This window comes from Erythrolamprus reginae, unplaced genomic scaffold (genome assembly GCF_031021105.1).
Source record: "Erythrolamprus reginae isolate rEryReg1 unplaced genomic scaffold, rEryReg1.hap1 H_24, whole genome shotgun sequence".
NCBI lineage: Eukaryota > Metazoa > Chordata > Lepidosauria > Squamata > Dipsadidae > Erythrolamprus > Erythrolamprus reginae.
Window position 1 is genome coordinate 514,652 of NW_027248478.1, and position 24,932 is coordinate 539,583.

The window sequence follows — 24,932 nt, forward strand, 5'->3', positions numbered from 1 at the left end:
TTGCCCAAAGAAGAAGCCATACAATAGCCAGTTCTGATTTTGTTGCTGATACTGTATTTGATTTTTAAATTATTTATTGAGAAATTGTGTATTTAACTTTTTTGCATACTGCTATATTTCATAATTGCAAATAGCTAATGAGATACATATAAACCATTCACAATGGTCAAAATTAAGTAATCAATCTAAATTAGACAGATTATTTAATTAATATCAATATTAATTAATTGAATCAAATAAAAAAGAATGGAATCACAAATGGGTATGTGCCATCTTGACAAAGGCTAACTTAATAGCTATCTCTAGCTCAGCTGAATGTAATTAAGATATGAACTTACTATAGTTAAGCAATTCAGAGAAACTCACAGATAATAAATCAACCGAGCAGGTACCATGTTCTCCAGCTACCAAACCCACACCTTTCCTCTGTTATTTTGAAAGAGGGATTCCCAACACCATGACAAAAATACATTTAATGCAAATAATGACTATTTCATAGAATTATGTATATTATCATCATTTCATTTTGAGTGTCCCAGAATGAAGTTGAACATCTGAAATTCCAATGGGTAGTTGCTGAGCTCCCTCTAGTGAGATCATGTTCATGAATTTTCTTCTTCAATTAATTGTTTGAGATTTGTGAAATTTCATAAGTAAATTAAAAGCATTTAGTTTAGTTTAGTTTAATTGGATTTGTATGCCGCCCCTCTCCGAGGACTCGGGGCGGCTCACAGCATATATAAAAGACATAACAATACAGTTTATCCAATCAATATACTTAAAAGATCCTTAATTCTAACTTTAAAACATTCATTAACATTCACTCAATAAATCACACTAAAGACATTCGTTGCTCACGGGAAGATCTAATTGTCCCCAGGCCTGGTGGCAAAGATGCGTTTTTAAGCTCTTTCGGAAAGCAAGGAGGGTGGGGGGAAATCTCCAGGGTGAGCTGATTTCAGAGGGCCAGGCCCCCACAGAGAAGGCTCTTCCCCTAGGCCCCGCCAGCTGACATTGTTTGGTCAACGGGACCCTAAGGAGACCAACTCTGTGGGACCTCACCGGATGCTGGGATTTGTGTGGCAGAAGGCAGTCTCGGAGATAACCTGGCCCTATGTCATGTAGGGCTTTATAGGTCATAACCAATACTTTGAATTGTGTCCGGAAACCGATCAGCAGCCAATGCAGTCCATGGAGTGATGACGAAATATGGGGATGCTTTGGAAGGCCTGTAACCATTCATGCGGCTGCATTTTGGATTATTTGAAGTTTCTGAACACTCTTCAAAGGTAGTCCCATGTAGAGAGCACTGCAGTTGTCAAACCTCGAGGTGATAAGGGCATGAGTGACCGTGAGCAAAGACTCCCTGTTCAAATATGGCTGCAACTGATGCACCAGGCGACCCTGGGCAAATGCCCCCCTTGCCACAGCCGAAAGATGGTGTTCTAAAGTCAGCTGTGGATCGAGGAGGACACCCAAGTTGCAACCCTCTCTGAGGGGGTCAATAATTACCCCCCAGGATAATAGATGGACAGATGGATGTGTCCTTGGGAGGCAGTACCCACAGCCACTCTGTCTTGTCTGGATTGAGCTTGAGCCTGTTGGCACCCATCCAGACCCTGAAAGCCTCCAGACACTGGCACATCACTTTCATTGCTTCACTGAGTGGACACGAGGTGGAGATGTACAGCTGAGTATCATCAGTGTACTGGTGGTAACTCACTCCATGCCCTTGGATGATCTCACCCAGCGGTTTCATGTAGATATTAAACAGCGGGGGGTAAGGACCTAGGAGTCAACCTCTGACCCCCTGCTAACACTGACTGTGACCGACCAGAGAGGTAGGAGGAGAACCACCATAGAATGGTGCCTCCCACTCCCAACCCCTCCAGTCGGCGCAGAAGGATACCATGATTGATGGTATTAAAAGCCACTGAGAGGTCAAGTAGCACCAGGACAGATGATAAACCCCTGTCCTGGGCCCAACAGAGATCAACCATCAGCCAAACAAAGCAGTTTCCTTGCTGTAGCCGGGTCTGAATCCTCACTGCTGTGGGCCTAGATAATCAGCTTCTTCCAAGGACCACTGGAGCTGGAGCAACACCACTTTCTCAACAACCTTCCCCATAAAGGGAAGGTTGGAGACAAGACAATAATTGTTAAATATGGCTGGGTCGAGGGAAGGCTTCTTGAGGATGGGACGCACAAATGCCTCCTTGCAGGGAGCCGGGAAGGACCCCTCCCTCAGAGAAGTGTTGATAATCTCCTGGACCCAGCTCTGTGTCACCTCCTTGCTGGCTGAGACCAGACAGGAGGGACACGGGTCCAACAAGCAGGTGGCGGAACTCACAGTTCCAATGGCCTTGTCCACTTCATCAGGTGTCACCAGGTCAAACTCGCTCCAAACAGGTGGACTAAGATGGGCCCATCACCTCGACTGACTTGTTGTCAGCCGACTCTGCATTCCAATTGGAGTCAAGAGCAGTCTGGATCTGAGCGATTTTATCTGCAAAAAACTTGTTAAATGCCTCAGCACTACCCTGCAAGGGTTCCTCAACTCCCCCTTGATTAAGGAGGGAGCGAGTCACCCTAAACAAGGCGACTTTACTTATTATTTAAAACTGGCTTTATTACTAAATAGTAATGATAATATATAACATTCATTAATTTCATTGTAATCTTCAGCATGAACTTTACTCAATTACAGATATTAAGAATTTTCATAATTTTTTAATGCAATGCTCCTCTCACCTTTCCATGTTTACTTTGTAAATTAAGAAGAGCAATTGTGATATCACTGCATACTGGCAGGCTTCTTCTTGTATAATAAACAGCCCTGTTTTACAGAATATTGTAACTCTATTCAGATTTGCTATGTATTTTCTCCCAATTGTATTTTACACATTCTATTACTACTACATATGTTTTTGAGTAGATTCTGAACATTAGAATACATGAAAATTACTTCAAAACACAAAACTTTGATAGAACTGTAACATGGATCCCTTGTGAAGAATAATGTGTGTGAATCAAATTATCAATCTGGATATTAATTGCAATAGCTGAGCATTCTGCTTTCACAGGAAAGTCTGTCAGCTAATGCAGTGAAATCACACAAAGCCTTCTATTCAACTGCATTAAAAAGTTTCCAAAAGAAAAAATATGAAAAGGCAAAGCCTTTTGCTTGATTATAACTACTAAGTTTTACTCAAAATCTGTCATTGCCTTTTTGTTTTATTCTAATAATTATCATTTAGTTCATTAATTATTATTATTTAGTGTTTTTTAAAAGTGGTCACTCATATTTTGTATGCTTAAATGCATGCATTTAGTCTTCTTGTCTGTGTATATATGTGTGTGAGAAAGAGTAGCAACAGGGATAGGCAAATTGCACGTTGCTGTGTATTTAATAGAATCCCACCCATTTCCTGATGTTATAAAAGCAATTAACTCTCCATGTTTTAGAGATGAATCTTCTAGTACTTGTCTAATGGAGAAGCTTAGAAAATTAAGGAACTTTCATGGCAAAGGTATGCCACGATTATTATTACACTGAGTTGGCTGTTATATTAGCATTATTTATTTTTATGGACATATTGAAAATTGTAAACTTTTGTTGTTGAGAATATACTGAATAGTTAATTCTTTTGAATACAATATGCAGGTAAACTGCAGTTGTAATTTTTCATATACTTAGAAAAAAACCATGTTACTTAAATCTGATTAACCAGGTATAGGCTTGGGCTGCTGCTTGTGGAGGAGATTAAGGAGAAAACTGAAATAATAGAAAAACAACTATATTCATAGGAAAATATTTCTGAATACATCTTATATACACTGCTCAACAAAATTAAGGGAATACTCAAATAACACATCCTAGATCTGAATGAATGAAATATTCTCACTGAATACTTTGTTCTGTACAAAATTGAATGTGCTGACAACAAAATGAAATTGATTGTCAATCAGTGTTGCTTCCTAAGTGGACAGTTTGATTTCACAGACGTTTGATTTACTTGGTGTTATATTCTGTTGTTTAAGTGTTCCCTTTATTATTATTTTTGAGCAGTATATTTGCATTATAATGCCATCCTTTATTATTGATATTTTTTAAAAGTAGCATAAACTATCTTCAGATAATTTTTCATGATTTTTTTGGCAAAACATTTGAATGGATTCTTTCTCTCTAATCTCTGCTTCCTTTTTTCTTAATATTTGTTTGTAAATACAGTGATCCCCCGGTTATTGCGTCCCCAACCATTGCGAACAGGGTAATTTGCGATTTTTGAACCCGGAAGTCAAAACACCATCTACGCATGCGTGCCCCTTTTTTCTATGGGCACGCATGCGTAGATGGGGCCCGGCAGATCAGCTGCTGGGGGGCTTCCCTGGGTCTTCCCCCTCTTGCTGGCGGGAGGGCGAGCAGCGGGCATCAGCAAGGAGTTTCCCCACCGCCCACGCAAACTCCTCGCTGCCGCCCGCCCTTCGTCCGCCCACGCCGTTCATTCTCGGCGCTTTCGAGCTGAGTCCTGAAGCGAATTCGCTCCCGGACTCAGCTCGAAAGCGCCGAGAGACAGCGTGGACAAGCCGTTCGCTGGCGCTGTCTCTCGCTGCTTTTGAGCTGAGTCCGGAAGCGAATTCGCTCCCGGACTCAGCTCGAAAGCGCCGAGAGACAGCATGGACAAGCCGTTCGCTGGCGCTGTCTCTCGCCGCTTTTGAGCTGAGTCCGGAAGCGAATTCGCTCCCGGACTCAGCTCGAAAGCGCCGAGAGACAGCGTGGACAAGCCGTTCGCTGGCGCTGTCTCTCGCCGCTTTTGAGCTGAGTCCGGAAGCGAATTCGCTCCCGGACTCAGCTCGAAAGCGCCGAGAGACAGCGTGGACAAGCCGTTCGCTGGCGCTGTCTCTCACTGCTTTTGAGCTGAGTCCGGAAGCGAATTCGCTCCCGGACTCAGCTCGAAAGCGCCGAGAGACAGCGCCAGCGAACGGCTTGTCCGCCGCCTGCCTGCCCGCTAGCGAGGAGCCGAAGATTGGGGGCGGCGCGGCTATTTTAAAATGTCGCCGCCGGCATGGGGGGCTTGCCAGCACCCCCCGGACCCCCAAGCCGGGTTTGGGGGGCTGCTAGGAAGCCCCCCATGCCGGCGGCAAACAGCCGCGCCGCCCCCAATCTTCGGCTCCTCGCTAGCGCTGTGGGAGTAAAAACACCATCTGCACATGCGCAGATGGTGTTTTTACTTCCGCAGCGCTACTTCGCGAAAACCCGCTCGTTGCGGGGGGTCCTGGAACGGAACCCTCGCAACGAGCGGGGGATCACTGTACATGCCAAATAAGTAGACAGCAAGAATAAATACATAAAATAATTGAAAATTGACATACTATGTTTTTATTAAGACGGGGGGTTAATGTATTCTTTGTCCAGCTGAACTCATTCTGAGTGGACCTTTTCATTATTTGTTAAATGTTAAGGAATTCTGGAAAAATCCAGGCTCTATTTCACAAGAAAGACTTTGCCATCTTTGGAAGAAAGGAAGAAATACGACAATGAGTTTGCAACTTCAACTTCCTTCCATGGGGTGCATAATATTATTCTTACCAAGAGCAAGACACGCAAGATTTTATGGATGGTAGTAGTCTTGGGCTCCATTGTCCTAGTTGCCTGGCAGGTTTATTGTCGCTTCATCAATTATTTCAGCTGGCCCACCACAACTTCAGTGGTCGTTCAATATGTGGAGAAGATTGAATTTCCTGCTGTAACATTTTGTAATCTGAACAGGTAAGACATTTTTTCTTCCATGTGTCCTATATTACTTTAAGCTCTGAAGATTACAATTCAGCAACCATCAAGGCTCACCATGTCAGCATTTTATAGTATGCATTTATATGAGTTAAAGGTTACAATATTATAGCCAATGTAAAATTAAATAACCTCTTTGTAATTCATCTTTGCTTTGGGAAAAAAATATAGACAGTCTTGGGCTACTCAAACATTCAGAACTTATATTTGCATTTCTGATTTATGTCTATAGGTTCCAAACTCAAGCAGTAGCTAACCTGAGCATCGTTTTCTTCTTATGGAGCATAGTGTCAGGAGTTCTTCGTATGTTCAGTACTGATGATAAGTTTAGTCAAGAACTACAAGATTTTTTGCAAGGGAATCAAAATTTCAGCATCAAAGAATTTACAAGAGATAATGGTTTCTATCTGAACAGCAGCACATTGCTGAGTTGTGAATTTTTTGGGAAAAAATGCCACCCAAAGGTAACATTTTTGTTTTTATAAAACATGTATTAGCTAAATGCTGAAATAAATACAGTCTTTATCTAACAATCCAAAAGGCAATATTGTCAGAAAAAATATTGTCTGAAAACTGAAAAACAGTTTTTCTATCAGGATAAGAGAAAGCATCTTTAGCTGTCAGAATGCATATTTTGATTTTTAGCAAAGAGCTATACAGTGATACCTTGTCTTACAAACTTAATTGGTTCTGGGACGAGGTTCGTAAAGTGAAAAGTTCATAAGACGAAACAATGTTTCCCATAGGAATCAATGGAAAAGCAATTAATGCATGTAAACCCAAAATTCACCCCTTTTGCCAGCCGAAGTACCCATTTTTGCGCTAGTTGGATTCCCCTTAGGCTCCCCTCCATGGGAAACCCCACCTCCAGACTTCCATGTTTTTGCAATGCTGCAGGGGAATCCCAGCAGGGGATCCCAGCATCGGAAAAACTGGTGCTTCACTGGCAACGGAAGTCCAGAGGTGGGGTTTCCCAGCGAGGGGAGCTTCAGTTGAGATTTTGCTGAGGCTCCCTTCGCTGGGAAACCCCACCTCCAGACTTCCGTTGCCAGCGAAGCGCCCATTTTTGTGATGCTGGGATTCCTCTGGGATTCCCCTGCAGCATCGCAAAAACACTTAAGTCTGGAGAGGAGGCTCAGGGGAATCCCACCAGCGCAAAAACAGGTGCTACACTGGCAACGGAATCAGAAGGTTTCAGGGGGGTGAGGGAAGCTGTTTTTGCTCTCCCCGTGCATTGAATTATGGGTGTGGGCACTCGTGCATGCATGATAGTGCACATGTATGCCCTTTTGGCACCCAAGGAAAAAAAAGGTTTGCCATCACTGCCCTAGACCAACCAGGCTCACAATACATCTTTTATTTTATTTTTTTTATATATATTTGTCATGCAAGTATAGAATTATAGTTTGTATTATAGTTTGTACAGTTAGTTTGTAGGTGATAAAAAGGATAATAGGACAGAAGGACAGGGACGGTAGGTTGAAAAACTGTTTCTCAGTGTCCCAAACAGCTCCCACAAACAAACAGCTCTCACAAACATATTTCACTGGTTTTATTTATACTAAATGAAAGCATTGTGTCTGAAAACTCCCTAATTAAAGTCTATTGATTTCACTGACGGGACCTTACTGAAAGCTGAAGCATGATGAGACTTGCACTGATTGCCTATTTTCAACAGTGAACTTTAGCCAGAGCTGAAATTCTGAGGGTTTTTTAAATTAGAAATTCTGAGGGTTTTTTAAATTAGAAATTCTGAGGGTTTTTTAAATTAGAAATAAGATACTTGCAAATCTGTGTAATACAAACCTCTTCATTAACTGATACTAAAATGCCACCTGACACCTAAAATATCTGTGAGAAAATACTAACTCAATTTTTCATTTGTTTTTTCTTTATGGAAGGACTTTGCACATGTCTTTACTGAATATGGGAACTGCTTTACTTTTAATCATATTAACCTTCCTACAAGAAGAAGAATTAGCCTTTCTGGAAGAGGCCTCAGTTTGATTTTTGATGTCAAACAGGTAGAGATATACTCATGATGTACTATTTTTGAAACTCCACTGGTTAGTGAATTGCTATAATTTGTTTGCTATTTCCTTGTCAAAGGTAGAAAGTCATAAGGAGAAAAAAACAAAGCTGGTATCTGGGATGTAAACTATCTGCTGTTTTTATGACTTTCTATCTACTGGAATGAAATTTAATGAGGATGGTTGAATTTGGGACAACTAACTTGAGGGGCAACTCCAATGGGGCAAAATGTTATAGCGATAGTACTTAGACTTATATACCACTTTACAGTGCTTTATAGCCCTCTCTAAGCAGTATTGTAGAGTCAGCATATTGCCCCCACCAATCTGGGTCCACATTTTACCAACATCAGAAGGACAGAAGGCTGAGAATTGAACTGTCAAATTGATATCAGTTGGCAATCAAAAGAATTAGCATGCAACACTTCATGCAACAGTGCGCCACCACAGCTATTGCTTATGTAGTTACATTTGGTATGATTAGCACAGTGTTTCTCAACCACAGCAACTGCTAGATCAGCAGTGTGGGTTGCTCCCAATTCAAACCGGTACTTAGAACCAGTAGTGCTGGCAGCAGGAGGCTCTGCTCAGACACTTCTGTACATGTGCAAAAGCTTCTGTGCATGCACAGGAGCATCATGCAAGTGTGCACATGAGCACACACATGAACCGATGGCAAAATTATTTTAAACCCACCACTGTCCTAGATATGTGGAATTTGACATGGCTGGTTGGGGAATTCTGGTAGCTGAAGTCTATATATTTAAAAGTTGCCAAGGTGGAGAAACACTGACTTAGCCCGAATAAAAAGTGGAGATGAGATAAAAATCTTTCCGTACATGAAGTGATGTCACAGGGTATAAGGCAGGAACTAATGAGTTGAAGCTGAAAGGGAAAGATCCAAATGTGGAATAAGAAGGAAATTCCTCATTATGTGAGCTAAATTATAGTTATTACTTCACTCCATGTCTTCAAGGAAGATTGAATACCCATTTGTCTACGATAAGGTGTGGCAATCTAGGCAGATGTTTAACTTCACCACTAGTCCTAACCACTAGTTTTATAATAGGTTAAACATAGGAAATTAACTAAAAAATTTCCTCAAATTAGACAAAATAAACAGAATAAAACTAAAATAATAGCTGGTGAATTATGTCTAACTCATCAAAAGGAACAGTGCTTTTCTGAGCAAAATTATACCATAAACCCACGAGGAACAATAAAGCAGCAACAACAACAACAAAGCAGCTGACTTCGCAAGAATCCAAAGCTACAAGACTTCTAGTTGAGGTACGTCCTTTTCCGGAATAGAGGCAGAGATTATATCCCAACAGGAGGGTGGGAGAAGATACAGCAAAGTGCAAACAGCTCTGAAAGAGACCTGAATCCATCTTGTCCCTGAATAATTCTTAATAACTCAACTCTTCTGACTCGAAGGGAGAGGAATCTTGCAGAAAGCGCAGCTAGCCCCCCAATCCTTCAATTTAACCTGGGTGGGTGGAAAAGCAAACCGTGAAGAGCTTCATTTCCTCCCTGATACTACACAGCCCTTTCAAAGTACCTTAGAGCTTTCAAAGAAGCACAGTCGATCCCCCCAGCCCGGCAAACTGACCTGAGTGGATGGAAGACGTAAAGAAAGCCTCCTGCAGATCATAACACCTCTGTACCTTCCCAAAGCTGGAAAGCTGATCCCAAAGGACTCTGAAGCAGCATCAATAGGAGTCCAACACCAAAATCCCAACTGCCTCCACACATAAACAGGGGATAGCCATCGCCATTACCATGTGGATAATTTAACAAAGACCCTGAGCTTCTACTTTCAAAACCACTCATCCAGCAGTGATGCTACATCTCCCCCAGTGGCTGTCAAGGAACCCAGCAGTCACATCTAAAAAAGCCTCCCTGTTTCAACAACTTTAAGATCACTACAGGACACTCCAACCACCACCCCCTTAGTGGCTGCAAAGGAACCCAGCAGTCACATCTAAACTTTCCTTACTCAAATCTCATATCAACATACATCCTAGTCAAACAATCAATAATCAACAAATAGATTATTAAGACTCACCCCAGCTATGCCAAGCAAGAAGAAACCCCAAGTAGATAATTCTGATAACTTCAACAACATTTGCTTTATATGCAACAACAATATTAATATACAAGAAGGATTTATAAAATGTCACTCATGCAAAAAATCAGCTCACCATACCTGCCTTAACATAAATAAACATGTTGCCACTTAACTTCAACAACATTTGCTTTATATGCAACAACAATATTAATATACAAGAAGGATTTATAAAATGTCACTCATGCAAATAATCAGCTCACCATACCTGCCTTAACATAAATAAACATGTCGCCACTTTTCTTCAAGATAATCCCTCATTCTACTATTTCTGCCCATCTTGTACTCCCAAACCAGACTCCTTTAGCAATTTGTCTGATATAATCCTAACAGCAGTCTATAAAACTCAACAATCATACACAGAAAGCATGGAACCACAGCTTGCCTCCATGGAAAAAAACATCCAAGATCTGATAAATGCTAAAACTCCAAAACAAGTACCCTACACCACCCCACCACCACCACTTTATACTCCACCTAGGCCACCACAACCTGTACCTCCAAACCCAACTACAGACATCCCCACTCTAGTTAAAGATACCATGGAGCGTGAACAAAAGCGTCAGAATGCCATCCTATTTGGCCTGGAGGAAAATGGGGAAACTGATTTAACAAATGTACGTAATATCATCCACAATCAGGATCCTCTAAAAATAGCCCCTGATGACATCTTAGAGGTCACTAGAAGCGGCCCTGTACTGAGGTACAGTGATGGATCAAAGGCTCCCAGATTTTGCAGAATAGTCTGCAAAAGTGAAACTACCAAACAACATTTCATCAAGACAATGGACTCCATCGCCAGAAATAACACCAAATACAACAAATTCAGATCCAGACCAGATCTAACTCTACTTCAACGCATCCGCTCTTGTGAACTACGGGCCGAACTTAAGCGATGTCGTGATCATGGGGAAACTAACTTATACATAGACTACCACCCTGAATGCATCAGAACCAAAATCCACAACCCTCCCTTCATCTCCCAACCCACCACCCCTCCTCAGCCATCCTACACTTCTCTACCTACCATCCCTCACCAACAAATGGACTTGGCTATTTGCTGGTGTTCTGTCTTAGTTATTCTTCCTTTTTCCACAGTTTATACTTGTCCTTTTTGTCTTTCAATTTGTCAGAGAGTTCTTTATGCAACCATGCTGGTTTCTTTTGTGACCTATTATTTTTCTTGCATTTGTTTTTGTTTGAACTTTTGGTCAGTGACCATAGTAAAAACTATTGGGATTTATACTGAGATTAATAAAATCATTTAAATAATTATTTAAAATGCATGAGTGCTCCGATCTAATGGGACCTGCTGTCCAACACATGTCAAGTGTGTATAGAATGGCAATCTTAACCAGTATGGTTGAAGGATAATTAATAATAAAAATGACATATTAACATAACTTAGCAATACTTCATACCAATACAATTTATGTTTGTTTCATTTTAATTCATCAACACTGTAGATCATTTTGAAGGAGAGCAATTAATAGATCACTCACATGGAATTTATCTCATCTATTTTACTATGTCTTTCTTTAAATCTTATTAGGGTCAATTCACCGATGATCCTAGTCTTGGTTTTGTTGATGCTGGCATAACCTTTGCTATCCATTCACCCAAAGAACCTCCCCGATTTGATGGTTTAGGTGTTTTTTCACCAGTGGGAATGCATGCCCATGCTGCAATCCAACAAGTAAAAGTAAGTATTAGCATTCAATATGCAAAATGGGGTTCAAAATAATTTTATTTCTCACATTTTAAACCAATCAATAATAAAATGTATGATTTGCATAGCTATAACAAACATATTTTAAAGATATTACAGAGCTTTAGGATTTATAAACAATAATAATTGTTTATCTGCATTGGTAAATCCTGATAATGAACTAATTTAGAAAAAATTAGGAACAAATAAGATTAGGGGATTAAGGGTGTTCTGCCTGGCCTCTAGCCAGGTAATGGTAATGGCCTGTTATGTCAGACTCTCTAGTCTTCGCACTCTTCGCACTTTATTTCTCAAATATTATTACTTGAACTGCACCAACATTGGACTATTATCTACTTTCTACTCTAGTACTTTGTCATCCCTCCTTATTAAAGGAGAGAGGATGCCTTTGGAAGAAGAAGGGAGAGGGGCAATATATATAAGTTTTAATTTAATATCTTTGGGGAATAGTAATTGTATTAATTAATTCATAGGAATTTTTAAATGTAGTTTAATTAAGGAAGAAAGGTGTGTGAATTAGATGAATGGATAGGGTGGATGCTAGTATAATATTAATATATATATTTATTTTTATTACTGTATTTTTAAGTAAATTAATTAATTCAAATTTATTAATTAACAAGACTGTTTTTAACTTGGATAAATGTATATGATTGGAAGTGTGAATGTTTGAACTGTATGGGATGAGCGAAATGTATAGGATGAAGGGAAGGGCCAGCTTACCTGGTGGCCTGAGGGCAGGAGGAGTGGGGGAGCCCATCTCTGGAGTGGTAGAGGGTCGAAATATCCCGGTCTTGCTGGGGAGAGGCAGATATGGTGGGAGACATGGGGTAGGTCGCTCTCGGGAAAGAAGGGACTGCTGCTTGAAAGCGGTTTATTTATTTATTTATTTTATTTGTCAAACAAATATAGTATTATAGCACATATTAACATAACATAACATAAGTAGAACATAGTAATAGAAAGGATAATAAGACAGTAGGACAGGGACATTAGGCACAAAAGTGCACTTATGCACACCCCTTACAGACCTCTTAGAAAAGGGGAGAGGTCAATTGTAGATAATATAAGGTTGAAGATTTTGGGGTTGGGGGAAGCAACAACAGAGTCAGGTAATGAGTTCCAGGCGGTGACCATTCTATTGTTGAAATCGTATTTTCTGCAATCAAATTTGGAGTGATTTACATTCAGTACATTCTATTACGTGCTCTTGCGTTGTTGTTGTTAAAGGTGAAGTAGTCACTGACAGGGAGTACATTATGATGTATGATTTTATGAACAGTTAGATCAGTTCGGAGACAACGTAGTTGTAAATTTTCTAGATGTAGTATTTGAAGTCTGGAGGAGTAGGGTAATTTCTTTCATGAGGAGGAGTGGAGGACTCTTCTTGTGAAGTATTTCCAGACTCCTTCAATTGTATTAATGTCTGATATGCAGTGTGAATTCCATACAGGTGAGCTGTATTCTAGAATAGGTCTGACGAATGTTTTTTATGCTCTGGTTAATAAATCAGTGTTTCTAGAGAAGAAGCTACGTAAGATTAGGTTTACAATTCTTAATGCTTTTTTGGCAATGTTGTTACAGTGGGCTCTAGCACTTAGGTCATTGGAAATGAGTACTCCAAGGTCTTTGACTGAGTGAGGGTCCTCTGTGAGTTCAGTTTTACCAAATATGTATTTAGTATTCGGATTCTTTTTACCAATGTGTAGCATGGAGCATTTATTGGTAGAGATTTGAAGTTGCCAGTTGTTAGACCATTCAGCTACATGGTCAAGGTCCTTTTGAAGGGTAGAAGTATTGTCAAAGGTATTAAATAGTTTAACATCATCAGCAAAGAGAACACAATTGCTTGTGATATTGTCACAGAGATCGTTTATGTAGAATATAAAGAGAGTAGGTCCTAAAACACTGCCTTGTGGGATGCCACTGTTAACTGGAGCAGGATTAGATATGGCATTACCTATCACCTCGAGGTTCAACTACTGCAATGCTCTCTACATGGGGCTACCTTTGAAGAGTGTCCAGAAACTTCAGATCGTTCAAAATGCAGCCACTCAAGTGGTTTAGGGCCTGCCAAGTCATGCCCATATATCGTCATCACTCTGCGGACTGCACTGGCTGCCAATCTGCTTCCGGACACAATTCAAACTGTTGGTTATGACCTCTAAAGCCCTAGATGGCATAAGACCAGACTTCCTCCGAGACCGTCTTCTGCTGCACAAATCCCAGTAACCGGTGAGGTCCCACAAAGTTGGTCTCCTTAGGGTCCCGTTGACAAAACAATGCCAGCTGGCGGGACCTACGGGAAGAGCCTTCTCTGTGGGGGGGCCGGCCCTCTGGAATCAACTCCCCACAGAGATTCGTACTGCCACCACCCTCCTTGCCTTTCAGAAGAGTTTAAAAACTCATTTTTGCTGCCAGGCCTGGGGTTTTTAGATCTTCCCCCCTGACCAATGAATGTTTTATTATGATTGTCGAATGAATGGTAATGGTAGCATTTTTAAAATTAGAATTTTTAAATGAATTGTTTTAAATGTATTATTAATTGGATTGCTTACTATTGTTCTCTGTTTTTTGTATATGCTGTGAGCCATCCCAAGTCCCCGGAGAGGGGCATCTTACAAATCCAATTAAATAAATAAATACATAAATAAACAGAGGGCTGTAAGCCTTCATGAATGCAAATGCAATGCTGAGTTATTCATCCAGAAGGTCAGAGCTACTCACTCAAGCCCACACAGTATTTTCAGGCTTGTGCAAGAGCAATGCTGAGTTGTTAGTCCAGAAGGTCAGAGTTACTCACTCAAGTCCACATGGTACTTTCAGCTTGAGTGTCAGAAAGTTCACAGAAATCCAAAAAACAAAACAAAACCACGACGCATCAATGTCTTTCTCCAAAGCTCAAATGATAATCGCCCACACAGCAAACTCTGACCCTCCCTTTTTTATCAAGGTTGCAACAGCGTCACTAAGTCATATCAGCTGTGTTCTATCATTTGTTTCTACACTTACGCAGCTGCTCCTGCCTTCCCAACATTCTCCACACCTGAGCATTCAGAATAGGGTTACTCATTAATTCTTCCCCTTCTGAGTCCGAGGAACCTCTGTCTGGAGGGCTGGCTGAATCAATTCCTCTCTCTGTCTCTGCTGTCCCTTCCTGCTCCCTGTCTCTTCCTGTCTCTGCTTCTGATTCCCTGTCTGACTTGTCTGACTCATGCTGCAGCCAGACTGGTCTTCTGTAAACAGACGACTCCCACTGCCCTTCGTCAAAATCCCCAGCCACAGGAGGCAAAAGGGATACAAAGGGGGTAAAAGGGATACAAAAAGGGATCCCTTAAAAGTTACATTGAGGTAGGACCTTGATTCTGCCATAAAACAAAATGTTTTTATTTATTTCAACCCAAGAATATAATCCACAGTATACACAGTTGTGTTTTGTATTTGAAGATGATTTCTGCTGAAAATGTTCATTTTACAGTGATTAATTTTCTGGGCTTAATTTTTAAAAGTTGTCCCGTCAATACTTTGCCATTGAAATTGATGCCATTTGTTCAAAATAAAACTTCCTTTTTTCACATCAGACAATTATCCAAGAATACCCTTGGGGAGAATGCAACCCAAACATTAAGCTTCAGCATCATCAAATCTATAGTACATATGGATGTCTACAAGAATGCAAGGGCCACCTTATACAAAAACACTGTGGATGTTTACCTTTTATGCTGCCAGGTACAATAAGCACATGTACTTTTTATTTTGCAAAGTCTGGGTTAAAAAAATCCAATAATACTGTAGGAATCATGATTGGAGAACAAAAGCTATCAAGATATTAAAAAGCATGGGTTCCAAATAGATATATGTAAATGTGACAAATCACAAGTAATGCAACAACGATGTATAAGAATATCTCTGCTATGGAAAAAGTAGACATTCTGTTTTTACTTCATATAGATGTTCTCTGTATACCATTGTCAGGCAAAACTTAAAAGGAGATACAAATACTGGAAATAATGGCTGAAATTGCTATTTCTTTCATAAAAAGAATAAGTCAATATTATTACTGTTATTTTCTTTCTTTCTCTCATATAAAGATGCATACAAATCCAAATAATAAATAAATAAATAAAATAAATACATATCCTGTGAGTGGATATAAAGCTCAATTGTTAGATGAATGGAAATATAAGATTGAAAGTGCTATTCGTATTTTTCTTTATATTTTCATTTACTGCAACTATCCCGTGCACCTGTTGAAAAGGAAATGGCACAGAATGTGACTTGGAGAAATTTTACAGCTGTGTTTCTCCTACCTTGTGTGAGTATAACCAATAAATATCACAAAACTAAAAACTGGTTCAAAAATTCCATTGTAGCTGTACCAAATTATACTTAGCTGGATCAATAAGATATGGACATGTTAGTAGGACCACTGGATGAATGATCTGAGTTTCTGCACCAATCTTGTGAGATTCACGAACCAGTGCAATTGGACATCAATGAATATTTTATTGATGTAAATGATTCAGATAAAGATCTTAGTTTTATCAAAATAATTTTAAATAGAATTGATTGTACTAAATAAGAATACTAACATTAACGTTGTAAATAAATAGAACCTTTCTGGAATCCAAGTTTTATTAATCTATAGGAAGTGTGAGAAACAGGCAGGAATTATAAACTAAAATAGTTACAGTTCTCCTTAAAACCATTACTTTAACATGTTAATAATATATCAATTAAGATAATACAATCCTTGGTTGTATAAACAGAGGCATAGAATCAAAATCAAGTAAAATATTAGTACAGTGATACCTTGTCTTACAAACCCATCATACAAACTTTTTGAGATACAAACCCGGTGTTTAAGATTTTTTTGCCTCATCTTCCAAACTATTTTCACCTTACAAACCCAAGCCACCACCACTGGGATGCCCTGCCTCTGGACTTCTGTTGCCAGCAAAGCACCCGTTTTTGCGCTGCTGGGATTCCCCTGCTGGGAAACACCACCTCCGGACTTCCGTGTTTTTGCAATGCTGCAGGGGAATCCCAGCGGCAACGGAAGTCCAGAGGTGGGGTTTCCCAGCGAGGGGAGCCTCAGCGAAATCACAGCATTACAAAAACATGGAAGTCCGGAGGTGGAGCTTCGAGGACTTCCATGTTTTTGCGATGCTGCAATTTCGCTGAGGCTCCCCTCACTGGGAAACCTCGCCTCTGAACTTCCATTGCCAGCAAAGGACCTGTTTCCTCTGCTGGGATTCCCCTGCAGCATCACAAAAACACAGAAGTCCAGAGGTGGGGTTTCCCATGGAGGGGAGCCTCAGGGGAATCCCAGCAGCAAAAAATGGGCGTTTCGGCTGGCAAAAGGGGTGAGTTTTGGGCTTGCATGCATTAATCGCTTTTCCATCGATTCCTATGGGAAACATTGCTTCGTCTTACAAACTTTTCACCTTACAAACCTCGTCCCGGAACCAATCAAGTTCGCTTTATAAAGGCTCAGTAAGACCTGGAATACGGCGTCTAGCTTTGGTCGCCACATTATAAAAAAGATGTTGAAACTTTGGAAAAAGTACAAAGAAGAGCAACTAAGAGGCCTGGAGACTAAAACATATAAAGAACAGTTGAAGGATTTGGGTTTGGCTAGTCTTAGGGAAAACAAGAACTAGAGGGGACATGATTTCCAGTATTTGGGAGGCTGCCACAAAGAGGAGGGGGTCAATTTATTTTCCAAAGCACCAGACGCAGGACAAGAAACAATGGATGGAAACTAATCAAGGAGAGATACAACTTGGAATTAAGGAGGACAATTAACCAGTGGAACAGTTTGCCTTCAAAAATTGGGAGTACTTTCTCATTGGAGGTTTTTAATAAGAGACTGGAGAATCACTTGTGTGAAATGCAACTCTATTATGATTGATTGAATTAATTTTACACTTTTAATTTAAAATCCTGCATTGGATAAAGCATCTATTATCTAAGAAGATAAACTAAATCAAAAAGATAATTTAGTGTTTCTCCCTCTGTATGTATGTAATATTTATTTCCCCCCATTTTAGATAAAATAGAGTTCATGGGGTTATGTACAGTAGGAACACATAATTCCACATGTCCGGTACCATGTGAAGAAACAGACTACCCAATCACCATCTCATATTCTACTTTTGCAAGTGAACAAGCCCTCAAATTCCTATCTGCAAAGCTGAAGAAAAAAACAGAATATGCCAGGTATTTTTCTTTTTATCATATAGTCAAACCATGGACAGATTTCAGACTTAGTTTCACTCTTTTCATGATTGTTGATGTCAGTTGGAAGTGCAATACCAGCTCATTCTTAGTGTGCTTTGTCCTTGAATCTCTAATATAAAAAGAAACTGGATATAAATAAATGTTTCCATCTGCTCTTTATTCTCTAGGTTAGTGGTGTCAAACTCAACAACCTGCAGGCTGGATGTGTCATATACTGGCCATGTCCACCCCCATTTTAGAAAAGAGGGAAAAAATTGAGATTTGTCATGTGATGACAATATGGCACCATGAGTTTGACACCTCTGCTCTTGGTACTATATGTTTATATTTTGGGCTAGTCTACATTTTTATTAGCCCCTGAAAGGACTATAGGCCAAACAGGTTTCCACCCTCCCAAAATTGTTTTAGAGTTATGCTTTGAAATATTACACATTTAACTCTTTCCTCAGTAAATTAGAATGCATTGTTGCATTCTAATTTACTAATATAGCATATTTTTCGGAGTATAAGACGCACCTTAGTTTGGGGGGAGAAAAACAAGGAAAAAAGGCCTCTGTCTCCCAGCAATTTGCCAAACAGCAAACAATGATATACACTCTTTGCTATGTATTTCTGTGTATGTGTGCCTGACCCACAGAAATAGCAAAGAAATTGAGAAATGAACATTATGGCAGTATATTAATCCCAGAAAGTTTTCTTAAATGTAATCACACTAACTCCTCCCAATTATTTAAATAGATCTACTTAAAACATGAGTAAGTCAGGGTCTAACTCACTGCCTTATCTTAATACTAATACTTAATATTAAAACAGGACATTTCAGATTACACTTTTACAGATCTTTATCACCAATGTGGCTTTCTGGAAGTATTTTCTGCTATTTAAAAGAAAATACACTAGCACTGGGACTCTTCAGATCAAGCATTTATTTTAAAAAGCTTCTTCATTTTGTTAAGTTCTCTAGAACGGTAATAAAAGTCTTTTAAAAATAAGTCTAAGAATTTGAACATTCTATTGGCATTTATAGTCATTTATTTACCTCCTTGCAGCAAAAAACAAACAGTTTCAGCATTTGCCTCTCCCTGCAGCAATTTGCTTCTGTGCAGCTTTAGTTACACTTTCATTTTAGCATCTGGACTTGTGGGCAACTACAATCACTCAGCTGAGTGTTGATTGAGGTAGATAATCAGTGGCTTGTACTAATCAGGCTCTGCTGCTGTTTGCTGCAAGGAGGTAAATTACTGGCAGGCAGAGACCAAAGAGTGGGGGTGACTGGGTGGGGCTACATTCATTGTATAAGATGCACCCAAGTTTTCACCCTATTTTGGGGGATAAAAAGGTGTGTTTTATAATCCAAGAACTGTTAATTCTGCTTAAAGAAGAAAATCAAGTGCTGTGCAGATTTTTGAATGTTTTATTTAGGAAAAGAAAATTGGTGTGAAGATTCAGGGGTGGGAAAGATCCAAAACATCATTTAAGAAAAAGCATCCTGCCCTGTCATTGCTATGATCAAAGCTGTATTTGCTTTATATCAAAAACAGGACGCCATGGATCTCTTTTGCAGACTGAGTTTCCTATTAACATTTTTATTTAATTTATTCTGACATTTGATTGTCCACAAATGGAGCTCTATCTTGCAATTACTCAGTGATGCTTGACAAATGACAGGAAAATATTTTGGTTCCCAAGTACTTAACAAACATGAATCTAGCAAACATATTAATAAGCAAACATTATAAACATTATAAATGGTCATCTAATTGTCATTCATTGATTAAAAAAACAACCAAAAGTAAAAAAAAGTTAAAAAGTAATATAGCTGTGAGCTAAAGGTATAGAATACTAGCATATCTAAGAATACTAGCATATCTATTGTGTCAGTAATCATAAAAATGGGGTCCATTAGCAAAGACATTAAGTAATTGTTCTGAAGAGAAAATGTTACTTAAGAATAGAATTGTTGCATTACTGAATCCTGAATTTTCATGACTAGACAAAAAATAGGTAAACTCTTTATTATTTAAGAATCTACAGTCAAAGAAAAAAAACTATGTTATAATACAAAATATCTAGGCTAAAAATCCCTTTAACAGCTGAAATTAAACATTCAATGGCATTTGAGCACCATTACTATGTCACAGAATTTGTCACCTTCCCAGATATTAATCAGTATTCTATTTTCCATTATTGGTTATGCTCTTCTGTTTGTCATGGCCATGAAGTCCAGGAGGAAACATCCAATTATGAGGCCACTGCAGTATCCCATAGAAGTTTTGTATATTATTATGTGGATTGTGTGCATATGTTTATTATGTTTTCATCATACGCTAAATAATTAACAATATTGGTTATTTGCATATTAGGATTGGTCTTCCAAAATTGATTTATAGGACGTTTTATGAATCCCCAAGCCAGGAAGTGTCCATCTTTAGTTCTAGATGGAGTGCATTTTCAAACTAGTGCACAATTTGGAGATCCTCCCAGATTCATGTTCAGAGACCAAGTGGAAAAATGTTGTAAGAAGGGCTACTGCCCTTCTATGTTTTAGAAATCACACTCTTTCCTGGACTAAAAGTATTGTACAGGGCTACTCATGATTTGGGCACCTCCCAAGTGGACAATTTACAAAGTGCTAAGGAGCACAGTGGCTTGCATGGTTAAGACATTGGGTTGGAGGTTAGCAAGTCCAAGTTCAAGACCTAAAGTGCTGCCATGGGTGAGCTCTCTTCCTTTGCTCCAGCTCCTGCAAACAAAATGAAATGAGCCTCCAACCGGGCATCTCCCAGGCAATTGTGATGTCACCAGCTAATCCTTTCAACCTGGAAGCACCACATGCTTCTGACAAAAGTGTGATTGCGATTACAAAATGCTTTGCATCAGGATGCTTTGAAGAGCATCCAGAAGTTGCAACTGATCCGGAATGTAGCAGCACAGATTTGTTATGCCTCTGCTTTGTGAGCAGCACTGGTTTCCATTATGCTTGCAGGTATACTTCAAAGTACAGGTTGTCAGCTATCAACCTTTGTGGCATGAGGCCAGGTGATTTTTAGGACTACCTCTCTCTGATTACTACTATATATCTAATTAGATCCAGGAATGCCAAGAGTCCTATTGATTAAAAAATGTTATGTATCTTGCAAAACACAGAAAGCAAGTCTTTTCTGTCACATCACCTCCACTTTGGAAGCCAATTAGCCCTGAGAGCTAATTGGTCCTGACCCTGTCATCCTTTCAGAAACTTTTGAAGATATACTGTGTATATATTTCTAGACAGGGGTTTGAATAATTTGCTGGAACCTCCCTGTTGTGATTTGACTTTGAATTGATTATGGATAGTTTTTTTAAAAAAAATCTTTATTGGTTTCATAGGTTTTAAAATATTGTTTTGATGTACAGTGGTACCTTGGTACTCAAGTGCTTTGAAACTCAACTAATTTGGTACTCAATGCATTTTGATGTGAAAATTTTGTCCTGGTACTTATCATTTGTTTGTTACTCAATGCACAAGCAAGAACTTATCAGTGTCAACTGTCTTGTGACTCACTACATTATTCCTTATGGGAAACATTTGTTTGGTACTCATCTTTTTTGGTACTCATCACATCTCCCAGAACCAATTAACAATGAGTACCAAAGTACCACTGTATTTTTATATGCTGTTGGACACTTAGCATATGGCAAATGAATAGTAATGTTAATTGAATAAATACATATTTCCATACATGCATATACTTTCAAGAGTGAAATTTCAGCATTTGAATACACACACTCTCACACCCCTTAGGAGATATTATTAAATCTCCTAGTCACAGATGGCAAAACATCAAAAAGCACTAGCAACTTCATAGTACCCAAGGCAATTCTCACTACACATAAAAATAAGGTAAAATATAATGGCTCTGAATTCAAATTTACAAAAAATATTAGTTTGGAATTAAAGATATATAATTCTTTCATTTTAATAACCAATTTGATAGAATAATATTCAAAGCCTGCCAGATATCTTTCATTTTAATTAAAATCCTGAGTTGATTGGGTTAGGCATCTCTCTCTCTCTCTCTCTCTTCCCCCTCCCTCCCCTTTCCACATCCCACTCTTCCAACAACAAATACATTACAGGTAAAAGCGTATTGTCAGGCATTAATTGATTCTTTTTCCATCTGTAGAAAGAAAAGCATAGTTAATTTGACAACAACACAGTATCTTTATAACCCTTAGGAATAATCTTGTATATATTGACATTAAATACCACAATTTGAATTACAAAATGACCCAGCAACAGAAGGCGCTGAGTGTATCAGAACTGTTAGGTAAGTATTCTATAATTACATTTTATATCTGGTATTGCTAGTTCAGATAAGGCTGAATAATATGTAATTAGCTTTATGGTTCTTGTTTTATTTCAATTTGCTTATAATCAACTATAATTGAGGCCTTCCCTGGACCCAGCCGTACTTAACAACTATCGTCCAGTCTCCAACCTTCCCTTCATGGGGAAGGTTGTCGAGAAGGTGGTGGCACTCCAGCTCCAACGGTCCTTGGAAGAAGCCGATTATCTAGGTCCCCAGCAGTCGGGCTTCAGGCCCGGTTACAGCACGGAAACCGCTTTGGTCGCGTTGATGGATGATCTCTGGCGGGCCCGGGACAGGGGTTTATCCTCTGTCCTGGTGCTCCTCGATCTCTCAGCGGCTTTCGATACCATCGACCATGGTATCCTTCTGCACTGGTTGGAGGGGTTGGGGGTGGGAGGCACTGTGCTTCAGTGGTTCTCATCCTACCTCTCTGGCCGGTCGCAGTCGGTGTTAGTGGGGGGTCAGAGGTCGACTCCGAGGTCTCTCCCTTGTGGAGTACCTCAGGGGTCGGTCCTCTCCCCCTTGCTATTTAACATCTACATGAAACCGCTGGGTGAGATCATCCAAGGACATGGGGTGAGGTATCATCAATATGCCGATCATACCCAGCTTTACATCTCCACCCCATGCCCAGTCAACGAAGCGGTGGAAGTGATGTGCCGGTGCCTGGAGTCTGTTGGGACCTGGATGGGTGTCAACAGACTCAAGCTCAACCCGGATAAGACGGAGTGGCTGTGGGTTTTGCCTCCCAAGGACAATCCCATCTGTCCGTCCATTACCCTGGGGGGGGAATTATTGACCCCCTCAGAGAGGGTCCGCAACTTGGGCGTCCTCCTCGATCCACAGCTCACATTAGAGAACCATCTTTCAGCTGTGGCGAGGGGGGCGTTTGCCCAGGTTCGCCTGGTGCACCAGTTGCGGCCCTATCTGGACCGGGACTCATTGCTCACAGTCACTCATGCCCTCATCACCTCGAGGTTCGACTACTGTAATGCTCTCTACATGGGGCTACCTTTGAAAAGTGTTCGGAAACTTCAGATCGTGCAGAATGCAGCTGCGAGAGCAGTCATGGGCTTACCCAGGTATGCCCATGTTTCACCATCACTCCGCAGTCTGCATTGGCTGCCGATCAGTTTCCAGTCACAATTCAAAGTGTTGGTTATGACCTTTAAAGCCCTTCATGGCACTGGACCAGAATATCTCCGAGACCGCCTTCTGCTGCACGAATCCCAGCGACCGATTAGGTCCCACAGAGTGGGCCTCCTCCGGGTCCCGTCAACTAAACAATGCCGGTTGGCGGGCCCCAGGGGGAGAGCCTTCTCTGTGGCGGCACCGACTCTCTGAAACCAACTCCCCCCGGAGATCAGAACTGCCCCTACTCTTCCTGCCTTCCGTAAACTCCTCAAAACCCACCTTTGCCGTCAGGCATGGGGGAATTGAAACACCTCCCCTGGGCACGTTGAATTTATATATGGTATGCTTGTGTGTGTGTATGTTAGCATAGGGGATTTTCTTAAATTTATAATATTTTAATTAATTGAATTATGTATTGGATTGTTTTTTCACTTGTTGTGAGCCGCCCCGAGTCTTCGGAGAGGGGCGGCATACAAATCCAAATAATAAAATAAATAAATAAAAATAAATAAATATAAAAATAGATGAAAATATATGGATGAGTAAAATATATAAAATCCATGGTGTACAGTGAATAGGTTTTTGTCATGTTTTGATCTCATTAACATCAAATATGTTCATAGGACTAAGGAGCCAGCATCATATCTCCATGTTACATACTGTGTCAATATGGAGGAAATGGTCAGCTGGTATGCATTTTCATTCTGAACTATAAACACAATATATTCTTTGCACATGAGAACGTTGTTAATACTGTATACAATATAGTATTAGATTATATTGACTCCAATATAAGTTATTTCTGATTAAATAAGTATAGAATTGCACTTAAGAACACTGTATTGATAAAATTGTTGCTTTTGTTTCAGCTGATATTGGTGGTCAACTGGGCTTATTTTGTGGAGCCAGTATGATTACCATCATTGAAATTGTTGAATATGTGTTCACCAACTTCTATTGGATGTGCATTTTTCTTCTACTAAAAGCACCAAAACTGCCTGACTGGAACACTTCAAATCAGAATGAACAGATACACAAGAAAAGAATACAAGAATGCTGATAACTTGCAGAAAACAAATCAAAAGTGATAAAGAAAACGTAACTCTTTCTCTCTGTGTATACAGGGCATTTATTTTGAACTGCTGTCTTTGTTACCAAAGAAAAGACAGCCTTAATATCATATTCATTTTTTATTAGGATAGTAGAAAGGCCACTTTATGCATCTATCTGACAAAGTGAGTAATAGTTACCTATATTTTGTTAGCTTATTACATTATACTTTGAAAATGGTCCAGAAATTTCAGCTGATGTGAAACAGCAGCCACAAAAATGCTGGGTCACTACAATCCCATTATGGCTTGAGTTGGCAATCTGTTGTCATTATCAAAGTACTGTTTTAATGTTCAATTTGTTTAAGAAAATCTTATTCTATACAGCTGGTGGCAACATTCCCCCAAAACAGTTCTCATTCTGTAGTTACTATTTGGTACTCATTCCTGGAACCCTCTCAATTATTAAGAAGTGG

General features: G+C 39.8%; 1 protein-coding gene across 1 annotated transcript; it reads left to right on the top strand.

Moving 5' to 3' along the window:
* Positions 1 to 1,199: 1,199 nt before the first annotated feature.
* LOC139155503 (acid-sensing ion channel 5-like) lies at positions 1,200 to 24,467 on the top strand. Its single transcript, XM_070730655.1, has 11 exons — positions 1,200 to 1,231; positions 3,466 to 3,530; positions 5,464 to 5,770; positions 6,024 to 6,255; positions 7,693 to 7,815; positions 11,502 to 11,651; positions 15,260 to 15,407; positions 15,937 to 15,993; positions 17,732 to 17,900; positions 22,140 to 22,231; positions 24,277 to 24,467. The coding sequence occupies exons 1-11, from the start codon at positions 1,200 to 1,202 to the stop codon at positions 24,465 to 24,467; spliced, it is 1,566 nt and encodes a 521-aa protein (XP_070586756.1).
* The last annotated feature ends 465 nt before the right edge of the window (positions 24,468 to 24,932 follow it).